This window comes from Monoraphidium neglectum, assembly GCF_000611645.1.
Source record: "Monoraphidium neglectum strain SAG 48.87 unplaced genomic scaffold scaffold00268, whole genome shotgun sequence".
Classification (NCBI taxonomy): domain Eukaryota; kingdom Viridiplantae; phylum Chlorophyta; class Chlorophyceae; order Sphaeropleales; family Selenastraceae; genus Monoraphidium; species Monoraphidium neglectum.
Genome location: NW_014013360.1, coordinates 18,012 through 32,207, shown reverse-complemented (window position 1 = coordinate 32,207; position 14,196 = coordinate 18,012). Strand labels below are relative to the sequence as shown.

The 14,196-nt window shown below is 62.9% G+C and overlaps 2 protein-coding genes across 2 annotated transcripts in view; one reads left to right on the top strand and one right to left on the bottom strand.

The window, feature by feature from the left end:
• Positions 1–285: 285 nt before the first annotated feature.
• MNEG_2378 (Myb-related protein A) lies at positions 286–1,702 on the bottom strand (the record flags this gene model as incomplete). Its single annotated transcript, XM_014049146.1, has 3 exons — positions 286–315; positions 600–843; positions 1,269–1,702. 3 exons carry the CDS (start codon positions 1,700–1,702, stop codon positions 286–288), a joined length of 708 nt encoding a protein of 235 aa, XP_013904600.1.
• A 2,203-nt stretch (positions 1,703–3,905) lies between these two features.
• The window catches only part of MNEG_2377 (Dynein heavy chain 1, axonemal), a gene marked incomplete at both ends in the record, with an annotated part of 28,234 nt that continues 17,943 nt past the window's right edge, over positions 3,906–14,196 (top strand). Inside the window, 27 exons of the mRNA XM_014049145.1 lie at positions 3,906–3,930; positions 4,344–4,641; positions 4,826–5,160; positions 5,308–5,663; positions 5,917–6,030; positions 6,245–6,595; positions 6,803–6,945; positions 7,230–7,335; positions 7,513–7,842; positions 8,043–8,215; positions 8,432–8,513; positions 8,699–8,785; positions 9,085–9,254; positions 9,481–9,541; positions 9,930–10,013; positions 10,195–10,317; positions 10,503–10,624; positions 10,849–10,954; positions 11,293–11,397; positions 11,694–11,843; positions 12,039–12,167; positions 12,382–12,492; positions 12,730–12,852; positions 13,074–13,253; positions 13,504–13,616; positions 13,780–13,813; positions 14,008–14,142. Coding sequence (XP_013904599.1) covers positions 3,906–3,930; positions 4,344–4,641; positions 4,826–5,160; positions 5,308–5,663; positions 5,917–6,030; positions 6,245–6,595; positions 6,803–6,945; positions 7,230–7,335; positions 7,513–7,842; positions 8,043–8,215; positions 8,432–8,513; positions 8,699–8,785; positions 9,085–9,254; positions 9,481–9,541; positions 9,930–10,013; positions 10,195–10,317; positions 10,503–10,624; positions 10,849–10,954; positions 11,293–11,397; positions 11,694–11,843; positions 12,039–12,167; positions 12,382–12,492; positions 12,730–12,852; positions 13,074–13,253; positions 13,504–13,616; positions 13,780–13,813; positions 14,008–14,142 — 4,146 coding nt within the window. The remainder of the gene's footprint in view (positions 3,931–4,343; positions 4,642–4,825; positions 5,161–5,307; positions 5,664–5,916; positions 6,031–6,244; positions 6,596–6,802; positions 6,946–7,229; positions 7,336–7,512; positions 7,843–8,042; positions 8,216–8,431; positions 8,514–8,698; positions 8,786–9,084; positions 9,255–9,480; positions 9,542–9,929; positions 10,014–10,194; positions 10,318–10,502; positions 10,625–10,848; positions 10,955–11,292; positions 11,398–11,693; positions 11,844–12,038; positions 12,168–12,381; positions 12,493–12,729; positions 12,853–13,073; positions 13,254–13,503; positions 13,617–13,779; positions 13,814–14,007; positions 14,143–14,196) is intronic.

Here is a 14,196-nt window from a genome sequence, read left to right as displayed (position 1 = left end):
GCCGCACTCAACACGAGCGCCGCGGCGCCGCCAGACGCCGGGTTCGGGAAGGGGATGCCCGTGGTGGTGACATCACCGTCCTTGTCCCTGAGGAAGGCGGTCTCCTTATCCAGCAGCCGCCGCCAGCCGCGGCCCGACAGGCCCTCGCCGGCCCGGGGCTCCTCAAGCTCGCCGGCGTCGACGCGCGCGCGCAGCCAGGCCGGCAGCCAGTCGTTGTTCTGGGAGTAGACGGCGCGCACCTGGTTGTTTTGGAGAGGGGGGAGGGCGAGGGGGCCGGGAGGGAGGTCAGGGTGCGTGAGTCAAGGAATGATCCATCTGTTGAACAAGTGCAGTTGACGGGCGTAGCATGCGTCAAGTGCTCGTTGGCGGCGGCAGTGGGACGCTGCTGCCGCGGACGCCTTGCGGATAATGCAGCGTACCCACACACCCCAGCTCACCAGCTCACCAGCCCCACGCCCCCGCAAGACCCACACGACACGGGGGTAAAACCCTGTCTCGCCCCTCTGCCCTTCCCACGCATTCCCCACTCCCCACACCGGCCTGCCTGGCCCCAACACACAAACGCGCACAAAGGGCCGTCCTTTCCTGCCGCAGCTCACCGTGTCGGCAAAGGCGCGGTGCCTGAGCCCTTCGTCGTCCAGGGCGCCCCTGACCTTGTCAATGTAGGACCACAGGAACCCGCGCCGCTTGTTGGCCTGCTTCGACCGCAGCGTGGCGTTCCAGTAGTTCTTGATGGAGTTCTCGGTGCGGCCGCGGAGGCGGGTGCAGTGCTGAGACCACTGGTTGCCGACGAGGGTGTGGCAGAGGGCCAGGTGGAACTCCTCGTCAGCCAGCCAGTTGCCCCTGGGGCGGGGCGGGGGGAGGTTGCGGGGTGAATTTGAGGGGATGGGTGCATACCGTATGGCCGCGGTTGGATATACACCAGAATGACCCAGCGAGTGGGACAGGTTGGGGGAGGCTGCGGGGGGAGGGGGTGGGAGACTGTGGCCATGAGCGGATGGACATAAGAGTGACCCGGCGAGTGGATGCAAGGAGGGATGGTGGCGGGAATGCGGTGAGCCGTGTCTCGTACAAGACGCGTAGCAGATGATTGGGTGGACCAAGTTGCGGACGGTCATGTGCGGGCTTCAGCGGCAGGCTGCAGCGCGAGCACGTTTCTAGCCCAGGTGACTGAACTCAATTTTCCTCAAAGTTGAGCAAAAATCTTTTCTCAAGTCCCACAGAGGCCATTCAGCCTGAGAAAGGAAGGCAAGGGCCCGGCCACCCACTTGATGATGCCGTCGCGCATGTGGTTAAGCCAGCGCTCGCGGCACTGCTTGCCGCTGCGCCCGCTGATGCCCTCCGCAATCAGCGCCCAGTTGCGCTCGGTGCCGTACTGCCGCACCAGGGACTCGAGCCGCGCGTGCTCCTCCGCCGTCCAGCGGTGCAGCACGCGCGTGCCGCCCGCGCCGCCGCTGCTGGGCTTTCTGATGCCCATGGAGGGTGCGGCCTTGCGGCGGCGGCGCGCGCCGGCGGCGCTGGTGCTGTCATCCGAGTAGTCGCTGTCGCTGCCTTCATACTCAAAGTCGCTATCGCCGCCGCCACCCGAGCGTGGCACGCCGCGTCGGATCGGGATGTGCGGCAGCGCGGCCGCATAGCCCGCTATGGGCGGCAGGTACTCGCAGTCATCCGACGCAGTGCTGGGCCTCCCAGCAACCTCCATGGCTGAAGAGTCGACGATGCAGGTGAAGGGTGGGAGGATGAGACCGCTCTAAGGCCAGGCGAAGACCATGTGAGACCGGGTCTTGACGATCGCGGGAGCTGCAGACAGTAGAACAAGCTTGCAACAATGCCCCTTATTCGCGCACCTGAGCCACCCTCCGCGCTGCTTGTGTGCCCTGCTGATGGGTTCCTTTTGCAAGCCCAGCGTATGTACCCGGGCCTCAGAGTAATCCAATAGATTCTACAAAAAAATATGCGTTGCACATATAGAGCCTATCAGGTGGTCAAAGGATGTCCACGCTTGCTGCAGCTTCGTATGCTGCTGCTGCCCTTTGCTGCTGCCGTGCCGTGCCGAACCCCTTGTCGTGAAGACGAGTACAAAGAAAATTCAAAACAAACAAGAATGAACGCGGCCCGAGCCTCCGTGTTTGAGGCTGGTTGCAGAACGAGAACAAGGCCCTTCGAATTCCGACCGGTGCAGGTCCCGCTCGTGCTATCAGGACTAGAGGGGGGAAAGTGTGTGGTGCTTCATTACGTTTTAGACGAGATCAACAACGACCACAGCCGCTGAGGGCTTGCCTTATGCTCGCCCCGGGCACACCCCTGTTGAATTTGTGGGTGAGGCCGCGGTTGTGCTGCAGCCGCCGTGTGTGACTGCTTGCAGGGTGGCAGGGCTACTGCCAAGCCAGCAATGTAAGCTTAGATGAATGAGTTTGGAATATCGTGGCTGCTCCAATAGCTTCCTGCACGTGCAACTCATTGCTATTGTTAGGGCTTGAGGCAAAGGAAACCTGTGTTGCACCCTTTGGAAGGAAGATGTGCATTTTTCAAGCTCATATCCCATTCCGCCTGCGGTTGTATGGATATCTGATGCCCTGACGAGGCATGAAAAGATGCTTGCGGACTCCAAGACTGCTGACCTTGTTAAAACGCACATGTGCTCCATTACGCATCAAAGAGGGGTTGCGTGCATACAGATCAGCCAATATGCTGACATTACAGACACAACCTGGCGAGCAGGGGGCCACAACAGCCAAGCTGCAGACGTGCGCCAAAGGCACACCGTTGCCAGACCTGTGAGAAATAGACGCAATTTGCTCCTCTGTTTGGCGGCCGCGCTGCTGCAGCTTTGCAGCTCGTGGCAACTGCACATGGCGTGCATGGGTCGCATTGTGCATTTGAAATGTCGAGCGCTGGCACATAATACGCCACTTGACGCTACATGCGTGTTTCGGTGATGAGCACAAGGTGATGAGGGTGGAAAAGCGGCGAACACGTGGCGTCAACGCTCGTACGTGTGGGGTGGCCAGACCGCTGGAGGGGCGAGCAGGATGGGTGGTGCGCCGGTGGGGGTTGAAGCAGCGGCGTGTTCAGGCTTGTGTCAGGCAGGTGCGCTCTCGTTGATCACGTGGGTGCGCAGTTGGGGTACTTGAAGCCGCGCGCTTCCAAATCTCTTCGGGCACGAATGATGTCCTGGTAGGGCAAGCGTGGGGGTTGGAGGATAACCGAGGTGCCGCATGCGCCAATGAGTTCCAGGCATGCAGCACACATCTGCTACGCCTCATCGCGTATGCTCAACCCTCCGCGTCAGCAAGTCGGGATGCCAAAACACATTCAGCGCACAAGAAGGGAGCATGTGCTGGCCGTAGGTGCATCTGCCGTGAGATGCTGCTGGCAGCTCGCATGTATGTTTGCAACATGCTTGTGCGCGCGGCCGCAGCCACTTCTGCGCTGTGAACGCTGCAAGCTCGTTCGCGCCAGAGGCGCACCTTGCGCAGCTCGTCGGCCTCCTCGGGACAGCTCCTGAATGTGGCGATGCCCCACACCAGCTGCGCCAGCATGTACAGGCCCAGCAGCACCACGGCCGCTGCGGGCGCCTGGCGCGTCCAAGAAATGTGGGGCGGATGGATGTATAGATTACAGCGACACCTGGCTGCAGAACGCTGCTGTGCAGGATGCCAAGAAACTCAGATGATACAAACTCTGCCCAAGCACAAGTCTCATACGCCACCCATTGCACTCTGTTGCTTGGTGCCTCGCACCCAGACGACAGCGGTGCGCATCCACTGTGCTGCTGCCCTGTTGCTGCTGTCTGCTAGCACTCGAGTCAGCGCGGTGGTCCAGATCGCTGCCGCCACTGCAAGGATTGCAATCAATTTTTGTATTCGCTTCATGCTGCCGCGTCCGACGCAAGATGTTTCAAAATGCGATCTGAGTGCCTGAATCTAGGTGGGTGCCTTATATATCAATTGCAACATGACTAAAAATTCTGAGGCTATATCTGATGTAAGGAGAAGGTTAAAGCACATGGTATACGTGCAGAAGATTGCTGCACACACCCGCCGGAACTCCCTCACCAGCTCAATCAAAGGATCCAAGGATTGCAAGGCCAACGATTGCAAAGCTTCATCATATTAGTTTGCGGAGTCCTCGGTCAACACGTGATGATCTGACGCGCAAACTCAACCGGGACGTGTATGATGCACCAGCACCGGCCAAAAGGTTGGAGGGACGCATGCATGGCTTTCTTGAAAATGACTGATGCCTTGCTGCCCCGCGGCACAGCAGCAGTGTGTGTTCCCGCGCTGCTGCCGGTGCGACACATCCTACTTCACACCGTTGCCTTCCTTGTGCCTTCATAGCCCGGTTCGGGGGGCTGCACGCCCATGCTGGGATCGCCGAGGCTAGGCGACTGGCCCCTGGGGAACTGCAGCAGCACGGCACTGCAGCCACAGGGGCCCCCCAGCCTTCCGCTGACGCCCTGGCAGCCAGCCCGGCCCCCCAGCAGCGGCCCGGAAGCGCCGGCACCCGCACGCGCGGCGATGACGAGGCCAACCGGGATGCGGGTGACGGCGCGGCGCACGAGCACCTGCTGCCGCGGGTGATGGTGCCGCTGGTGCAGCCGCCCGGCAGCGTGCCGCGTGCGGTCCAGATTCAGAGGTGTGTGGCACCTCCACACCAGCGGTTAGCGGCAGCCCAGTCGTCATGGACGACATGGTCGTGGAATAGATTATGCATGGAAGTAACAAAAACTGGCCAAAGCAACAGCCACAAGGAAAGCTGAGTAGCAAGCCCTGCTCTGCTCTATACATATATTCTGCGCGCTGCTCCCTCCGACTTGCAGGAAACGGCGCCTATACGCGGCACAGGACGTCCGGGAGCTGGTGCTGAGGCAGTGCGCCGAGACCAAAGAAGCCAGCGGGCCAGATGTTGCGCGCGCGATCACCGGCGGCAGCGGCAGCAGCAGCGACGGCGCGGGGCAGGAGGGCGCCGACGCGCCGACGCAGGAGGATGGCGATGATGCTGAGGGTGCTGCGGGGCTCGAGCATTCGCGGCAGCGGCGACGGAGGGGTGACGATGGAATCCAGGCGCAGGCGGCGCCCTTTTTTCCGCTGGAGGTTTTTGACGACACGACATTCGAGAGCCGCCTGCCGCGGGAGTGGGTGCCGCACGCGCAAGGTGAGGGTTTAGGGTTGAGGGTCAGAAGGCGTCATGCACTAAGGCAGTGCTCTGATTGCTGTTTTTGTACAGGAAATTTGCTTCCCGCTCGCCGTCGCGGGCCGCCTTTTTGAACCTGTGTGCGTGCACCTGCTTCTCTCGCTGCAGCGCTGCCGCGACCCCCAGCGCGCGTCGCGGTGGCGGATGAGTCTGGCGGCGGCGTCGCTTGGCGGCCGGCGGTCGTGCTGGACTGCCGGGAGGCTGACGACCATTACCTGGTGCAGCTGACACACGATGATGTCAGCAGCGACGGCAGCAGCAGCGGCCCCGACCGGCCGCCGCCCCCGCCGCCCTTCTGGGCGCCGCGCGTGCGCGTGTGCTTCGGCGCGGAGGACCCGGCGGCGTACGCGAAGCGATACGTGGCGGCGCACGCGGCGCGGGCGCGCGCGGAGGCGCTGATGCGGTACAGCTTTACGCTGGACTGCATGCCCACGGACGGGCTGCCGCAGCTGACAACCGAGCAGGTCCGCCTCTTGTGACGCACACGCGCTGCCTCTGGTGCCGCATGCAAATGCACGTGCGCGTGCAGGCGTGCGTTCCAGCATTGCCTGGTGATAAGGTGCTGCCCCGTCCGTGCCTGCGGAGCAATCGTGTCAGCAGGGCTGATGTGCCTCGCACCAGCTCAGCAACTTTGTTGGTGTCGACCCCATAGCTTAGGCCCTGTGCAACCCCCAAGCATTTGCACCTGCCCAAATCCATCTTCTCATGTCTGCCAAGGTCAACCGGATCCTGGGCCTGGCGCTCAACACCAAGCGGCTGCGTGACCGCCTCATGGACACCAGCTCCCACATGAACGAGGCCAACCTGGCGCACGCGCGCGCGATGAACAAGGTGGGCGCCGCCCTGACGGCGAGCCCAGGGGCTGGTAGGCGGGCTTGCAGCTGCCGTCTGCTTCATGAAACTGCGTCGCAGGTGCAGAGGGGCGTGCGGGCGTGAGGTATCCACGGTGTGGACGCGTTAGGTGCCTTGCGGGAGACCAAACAACGCATCACACTCGCGTCCAAACCGACCGCACCTCGACACGTCTACCCTCGAATCTCAAAAGGCAGCGTACGACGCCATGGCAGCCGCCCAGGCTGCAGCCCAGGCGATGGCGGCGGCGGCGGCGCGCGACACCCAGGAACCCCAGCACCCCGGCGCCCCTGGGCCCTTTGTACCCGACGACCCGGGCCTCAACCCCGTGGCGCCCGCCGAGCTCCTGCCCCTTGAGCTGCCGCGCGGCGCGCCCTTCAACGAGCGCGCGCGTCCGGTTGGGGCGCGCGGCACGGGGGCGGCGCTGGAGGGGTGCGACCGGGAGACGTTTGCGCAGCGTTTTGGGGAGCTCAGCTTCAAGACGCTGCTGACTCAGCCCGAGGTCGTCGCGGCGCTCGTCAAGATTCGTGCCGAGTGCGCCAAGGTAGGTGGATGCTTTGGGCCGACTTCTGCGGTTGTTCCTTGGCCGCACTGTTGATGCGCTAGTCCTGCTGGTTAGAGATGCCTTCCGTCCTTTCCTAACAAAGTGAGGAAGGCGTGCTGCAGTTGGGGTGCCAAGGCCGTCGGCATGCGACCGCATCGAGGGCCTGGCGCTACATACAACCATCCTCTCAACCGCCCTTGGTGGCAGGTGCGCAAGATGAACCTCTACAGCTGCCAGGCCGCCAAGACGCTGCGCCTGGAGGAGTTTGAGCAGGCGCAGGCCGCCGCGACCGACGCGACCGCCAACCACCTGAGGGACAATTGGCTGGCGGCCATCAAGCACATCATCAAGTGGGTGGTCGAGCGGGGGTTGCCGGCGGTCGGCGGGGCGGCTAGGGACGCCTGTGAGCGCCGCATCCCACGTCACACACACCCCGCGCGCCGGCGGGGTGCACACTCCCCGCGCGTGCAGGCGGGGTGTGCGGTCGTCCAAGACAGCAAGCCGAGACTCATTTTATGACTCAAGAGATGGCGGGGAAAAGTCATAAAAAATAATAAAAGTAAAGTCATAGCTGCGTCGCCGCGGCTCCGCATCATCGCTCTGCGCCGTTTGGCTGTTGCCCTTTGCGACGCAGGAGCCAGTTCAAGGACGTCGGCAAGGGGTGGTACAGCCTGGCAGAGTCGCGCCAGGACACCTACGACTTCAGCAAGCTCAAAAGGCTCATGGCAAGCTTTTATGCGGTTTCAGTCCCACGCATTGACTGCAACGGCCTGGGGGGTTTCGGTAGTCAAGATTTGACTGCCGCACAGGCAGGGCTGCAGCACTTCCGTGTGTACAACCAAACCTGCGCGCAGCCGCCTCACAAGCCAAACGATATGTGAGCGCCGCGCCGCGTTGCGCCCGTGGCCGTCCCCTAGGTCCGCGTGCGGCTGCAGCAACAGGACACGCTGCGCGACCTGGCGCTGAGCAGCATGGCCCGGTTCCTCGATTTCATTAGGGGCGCGTGCGCCTCGGAGGCCGTCGTTGTGTCGACGGCCGTAGTCGAGCTCATGGGGGACGCGTGCGGGCAGCAGCAGCAGCAGCAGCAGCAGCAGCAGCAGCAGCAGCAGCAGCAGCCGCAGCAGGGGGGCAGGCGCGCCGCGCCGCTGATTTCGTCCGAGCTGGTGGTCGCGCCGGACGGCGGCCGGCTGGCGTACGGCACGGGGCACATGCTGGCGCTGTTCGACCGAGGGCTGCAGCGGCTGCAGGTGCGTGCGGGCACGCGTGATTGCGCCCGCGCGTGCATGTGTGACGTACATGTGCGGCACGCGACCGTCGGCTGTGCGGATGATGCGCTCGCGCAGGCTTCCATTGCGCACTACAAAGTTGGGTGGCGTGTTGCACTCACCGTCCTTTCTCGCACGGTGCATGAGAGCATGACCCATGCGGCGAACCCTAAACCCCCAAGGGCCTGCCTGATCTCGAGCCGCTGATCATGGAGCATCTCTTCTGGCCGGACCCCCGGAGGCTGGCCAGCATGGACCCAGGCGAGCCCGAGGCCGCGGCGGCGCGGGAGGCGCTGGCGGCGGCGCTCGCTCGCGCGCTACAGCCCATGCATGCGTACCTGGCGGCTTACAGGAGGTGCGGTGTGTGTGTGTGTGTGTGTGTGTGTGTGTGTGTGTGTGGTGCTGTTCCGCTCGCCGGCCCATCACAATGTGAATCGGGCAGCTGCCCTGGCGACGGGTGAAAGCTTGAGGGGGACAGCTTGCGTTTTGGGCTGTTTTGCAGCCATGGGGAGGGAGCGCCCCCCACCCTGCCCGCCTCCGATCACCGCGACGCGCCCCTGCCTGGTCCAAGGTACGAGCCGCTGTTGGCGCTGAGCGTGGAGGGGGAGGTGGAGCGGCTGGCAGCAAAGGGCGCAGACCTGGGGCTGGCAGAGGTGGGCACGCCTGAGGCGCCCGTGCATGGGGTTGGACGACCGCTTTGACGCGCCTGGCACTACGCCTGATGGGTACGAAAACGGTGGCGGCGGGAAAAGGCATCTGAAGGGTTGACTGACAAAGGGTCTTCGCGCCTGTTGTGAAAGGCCGTATTACTTGGCTTGCGGTCATTCATCGTGCGCAGGTCAAGGCAGCGGTTTCCGCAGCACTGCGCGATTTGAAGGCGATGGACGAGGATCTGCCGCCAAGCATCAGCCTGGGCTTGGTGCAGGTCAACTGCGTCAAGGCGCGTGGTTTTAGAGGCAGCGGGCGGGGGGAGGAAGGGCGCGTCCGGCAGACGCGGAGGCAATCAATTTGGCCCCCTCATGCCTTCAAGGACTGGAAGGAATCTTTGGTTGAGCAGTTACAGGGACAGCCTTGGATGGGTTTTTTTACCCGCCCCACTTGGTGCCGCTTCTTGGTGAGTGGGATTGATGTGCGTGGCGCCAAGCAGCTGGGCGGCGCACGGCGTCGGTGCAGCTGCAAGCCTGACACACGCTGGCACCATGCGGCACCCCGTTACCCGCGCAGGTACGGGAGCTGCTATTGCGCAAGCAGGAGCGGCTGGCGGCGTCGCTCAAGGCGCTCGCGGCGCGCGTCCCCCGCGACGCGCTGGCGGCGGTGGGCGTGAAGTTCGCCGAGCTGGAGCGGCAGCTGCGCGCCAAGGCGGCCAGCATCGAGGACGTGGACACGCAGCGAAGGTGGGTCGTGGGAGGCTCGCTGAATCGGCTGCGATGTCAGCAGCCATCATCGATACCAAATGGTCGGGATAACACGTCTGGGGTTTGGTGCGGCTGGGCCTTGGCAGCTCATCCTGGAAACAAGCATAAGCTGCATGCAGCAAGGAATACCTGCCTGCCAAACACATGGCTAAGATGTTTCCGGCGCAGCTTGACGGGGTTTTTGCATGTTTGAAATCACACCCAGGTTTATCGAGGATTTGCCCAGCAAGATGGCGCCGCTGGCAGCTGAGGTCGAGGCCGCCAAGGTGTGTGTGTGTGTGTGTGTGTGTATGTGTGTGTGTGTGTGCGTTCGTGCATGCATGCATGTGTGTGTGTGTGTGTGTGTGTGTGTGTGCGTGTGACAGGAGTGACTGCAAAGCGCCCGGCGCCATCAACCACATAGCGTGACACCAGAGGCGCCTGGGCTGCAGTGGTGCCCTGCAGTACACGGCCGCCCTGCGCCCTTAGCAGTGGGTGCAGTCCAACCGCATACACGGGTGACCAGCGCTGCGGCCGGCCTTGTCCTTCGCAGCATTTTATTTGTCAGCAAAACATTGTCAGCGAAACATGAATAACACAACAATCAGCTCATTCCGTTCCCCAACAGCCGCACATCAATCTGCGCTACGCGTTGTTGCCACCCTCGCCCCTCAGCCGTGGTATGACGCGCTTGAGGGCATGCGCCACCTGCTCAGCGATGACGAGGCTCGTGACAGGCTGGCCGGCGACAGCTGGCAGGTGGGTTCCAAGGCTGAACACATCCCCCCATCTTGAAACGGTCTCCTTGAAGTCTGAGCAGCTGGACATTGGCGGCTTGCGCACGGACAGCGTCAGTCGCAATCGTGACCCTCTCCCATGCCATCCCTCGAGCAAGCTGCGACGCCCTGGCAACCGCTCGTTTGAATTCGAATGGCGACAGGTGCGGCTGCAGCGCCAGGCGGAGCGCACGCTGGAGCTGTTGGACCAGGACCAGGCGCGGCTGCAGGACGAGATGACATCACAGCAGGGCGCCTTCTCGGAGTCACTGGAGGCTATGGCACAGGTCCGCGTGCTGTCTGAGGGGGAGAGACTTTGGTGCTGCGAGGGGCAGCCGGGGCAGGCGGTGGCTGGTGCAGCGACAGCCTCGGCTGCCCAACCCATGATTCAGCTAGCGGAGCTGTGTGCTGCCCTGTGTAAGGGACTACAGATGCTCAATCCCTAAAACCCCATAACCCCGCTTTTTTACAGGCGGTTACCCAGGCCCAAAGCCATTCAGACCTGTCCAAGGTTGAGGCAGTGGCGGCCGAGGCGCGCGCCTTGGACAAGCACCTGCGCGCAGCGGACAAGGAGGCCGGCCAGTACAACGCTAGGTGGGGTGCACCTGCAGCCGCAGCTACGGCACGCATTACTGCCATCGTTGCTCCATTTTTGTCATTTTCTGTCTTTTGATTGTCAAGGGGCTTGGTCTGAGCTGCACGCTGAAGTCGGTGTCCTAAGGGTGTTGACCTTCAGCCAGGTTTAGAGCTGCCGTGCGAATGGGGGTTCATTTGTGCGGCCTGGGGCGCCCGGGTCGCTGCATCCCTGTCGTCCGCAGGGAGGCCATCCTGGGCAGGCCCCCGACCGACTACTCGTCTACAAAGCGTGCGCTGGAGGACTTTGAGCCGTTCTGCCAATTCTGGACCACTGCCAGCGACTGGAAGGTGAGAATGCAAGTCTCCCGCCGCCACAATCCCTTGCCGGCCCAGCAGCAAACGCGGCAAGCAACGCCCTAACCTCAAATGCACACTGATGCACGCACACACGCGCACACGCACACGCATTTACACGCACATGGTCACACAATCACACATGCGCGCACACACAGACGTTACAGACGAGCGCACGTGCACGCAAAAACACACGTTGCACGGATGCATGCACGCACACATACACGCACACTAACACAAACGATCTGAGTTGCTTGCCCTCCCACTTCACACACTGAGTATGCACCCGTCCCAAACCCTGAACCAGCACATGCTGTAATCCCCTTCCGCAGGTCCACCGCCAGGCGTGGCTCCACGGCCCGCTTTCCGCCCTCGACCCGGAGGCGGTTGGCCGCGATGTGGCGGCCACCAGCAAGACCCTGGGAAAGCTCGGCAAGGTGGGGTGGGGGAACACGTGGTCCATTTGCTGTTGGCATTGACCCTTTTAAAAGAAACGGGTTCAGGGCAGCAGGCCCCATGGAGGTGTGTGCTCGCCCGCAAAGGGGCTTGTTGCTCCTGGGAACACATAAAGCTGGGGGACCTTTTCGCTCTGGCAACTGCGGCCGCTAGCGAGCCCACGCCCTGCAGCTTGAACGCCTGTGCGCAGCGCGCCGAGCGGCATGTCTGCACCCGTTTGTGCCCCTCATCCCGTCCCTCAGCCTGTATCTGTTCATTCCATGCCTCCTCCGCGCAGGCGTTTGTGACGCGGGGCCTTGAGCGGATGGTGGCAAACTGCGAGGAGCTGAAAAGCCAGGTGGAGGCCTTCAGGGAGGTCGCGCCGCTGGCGGCGGCGCTGAGGGCGCCCGGCATGCGGCAGCGCCACTGGGAGCAGCTGTCGGCCCAGGTGCGCCGCACCGTGTCGCACGCAGTTGCTGGGACCAGCACAAACCCTTGCCAGCGCTTCCATGTGGTCTGATGGCGTCAGGCGATAGCGCATTGGTAAAGGCTACGTTCATAATGCACGCAAGCGCACAGCGCCGCGCAAAAGGAACTAGCAGTGCAGCTCACCCTGGTGCCCATGCCCCGCTGCCTTCCGCAGGTCGGGCAGCAGGTGTCGCTGGAAGGGGGGCTGTCCCTTGCACAGGCGGTGGAGCATGGGCTGATGCAGCACATGGCAGCGGCCACCGCGGTTGCTGACGTGGCGAATAAGGAGTATGCAATCGAGCAGGTAGGGACGAGTCAAATGATCCGATCTTGGCTTATGTTGGGCTGATCTTGCTTGCTAGGGGGCATCAGGGCTGGGCCGTCAGTGAGCTTGCTGGGGAGCAGTTGAAACATGTTGGAGTCCCCACGCAGTCAGCAGCAATTTTGGCGCATGGACCGCGCGCTCGTCCTACGGGAGTGGAGACTGACAACGCACCCAAACACTGCTCTGCACCCAGGCTCTGGACAAGCTGGCGGCGGAGTGGGAGGCGGCTGAGCTGGGCGTGGTTGCGTACAGGGACTCGGGGACGCACGTCATCAAGGCGCGCCCCGCACGGCCGCCCCGCCCCGTTGCCTCCCGCAGATTGCACGCGGCGCGCACGGCGCACGCGCGCGCAGCGCCTGTGAAGCTTGCTGCCAGAGGGGCAGAACACCATCGTATTGTCCTTGTTCCTCTAGCCCACCTTGTGAGCCCACCAGGACAACCTTACTTGCCCAGTCCTCTCTCCCGCCGCACCTGTGCCCCCTGGGCCTGCCTGGCCGCGCCAACCCCCGCGCCACTCTGCCCCTTTGTAACCCAACCCCAGGTTGACGAGGCGCTAATCCAGGCGCTGGATGACCACCTGGTGATGCTGCAGTCGATGGGGTTCAGCCCACACAAGAAGCCCTTCGAGGAGCGCCTGGCAAAGTGGGAGGCGCAGCTGAGGCTGGTGAGCGGCCGGGAACACTGGACTCTGGACCCGCCCAGCTGAGCAGGCAGGAATACCCCATTTGTCTAGCCAACAGCATCAGCCTCCCTGACGGTCCGTGTCTCTTTGTAAAACTTGTGTATTTGATCCTGTCCTGTGGCATCCTCAAATCCTGCGCGTTTGTCCTCATGCTTGTCTTGCAGCTTGTCACAAAATATTCTTCCTTGACCCCGCAACACCAGGTGTCGGACGTGCTAGAGCAGTGGGTCGCCCTGCAGCGGGCCTGGATGTATCTGGAGCCCGTGTTCGCCAGCTCAGACATTCAGCAGCAGCTGCCCATGGAGGCCAAGCGGTTCGCGGCTGTGGACCGCGGGTGGCGCAAGACGCTAGAGGCGACGCGGCGCGCGCCTGGCGTCATCAAGGTGCGGGCTGACTCAAGAACAGCGGGTGGTTCTTTGTTAGTCAGGCCTTTTGTTTGTCTCTGTTGGGTGTGCACAGGATCACTGCTGGGGCTGCTGCGCCGGTGCTGACTCGCATGATGGACGGCATGAAACCCCCACTGTTGCTGTCGTGTGCGTCATGTTTTGCCTCTGCCCCACTGCTCGCCCACTTTCATCCATTGCACACGCGCCCCTTCTGTGTTTTGTTGAAACAACAAACATACACGTACAGGCTTGCTGCACCCCCAAGCTGCTGGACAGCCTGACAGAGTCCAACAAGCTTCTGGAAGGCGTGCAGAAGGGCCTCTCAGACTACCTCGAGACCAAGAGGCTCGCGTTTTCAAGGTGATGGTTTGACCAACAGGCCGCGGCGTCCAGTCCCTGCACAGAACGCAAACAGCGCAATCCATGCGTGGCAGGGCAGGCGCGAGGGGCGAGCGTGGCCCCAAGCTTGTTGGTGGCCGTGACGCTGCGCGCCCCCGACATCGTTTGCAACCTGCACACACAGGTTCTTCTTCCTGTCCAATGACGAGCTGCTGCAGGTGAGAAAGCATCGTTGTGGTAGGAAGCTCCGGCCCAGCTCGGGAAATCAGAGACCGCTCAGTCACTACTGTGGTGCAACCGCCCTGCCCTCCTTGCGCCTCTTTGCACACCCTGTGTGGCGTCGCCGCAACACAGCCTTCCAGGCTTTTGCCATCACTGCATCTTGAATACACTGCCTCTCCTCCTGCCTCAGATCCTCAGCCAGGCGCGCAACCCGCTGGCGGTGCAGCCGCACCTGCGCAAGTGCTTCGAGGCCATCGCGTCGCTCGACTTTGGCCCGGCACCGGCGCTGGAGATCAGCGGGATGAACAGCTCCGAGGGGGAGAGGGTGAGGCAGGACGGGGCCGGGCCAGGGGGGGGGAGAGGCGGGGCGGGGCCGGGC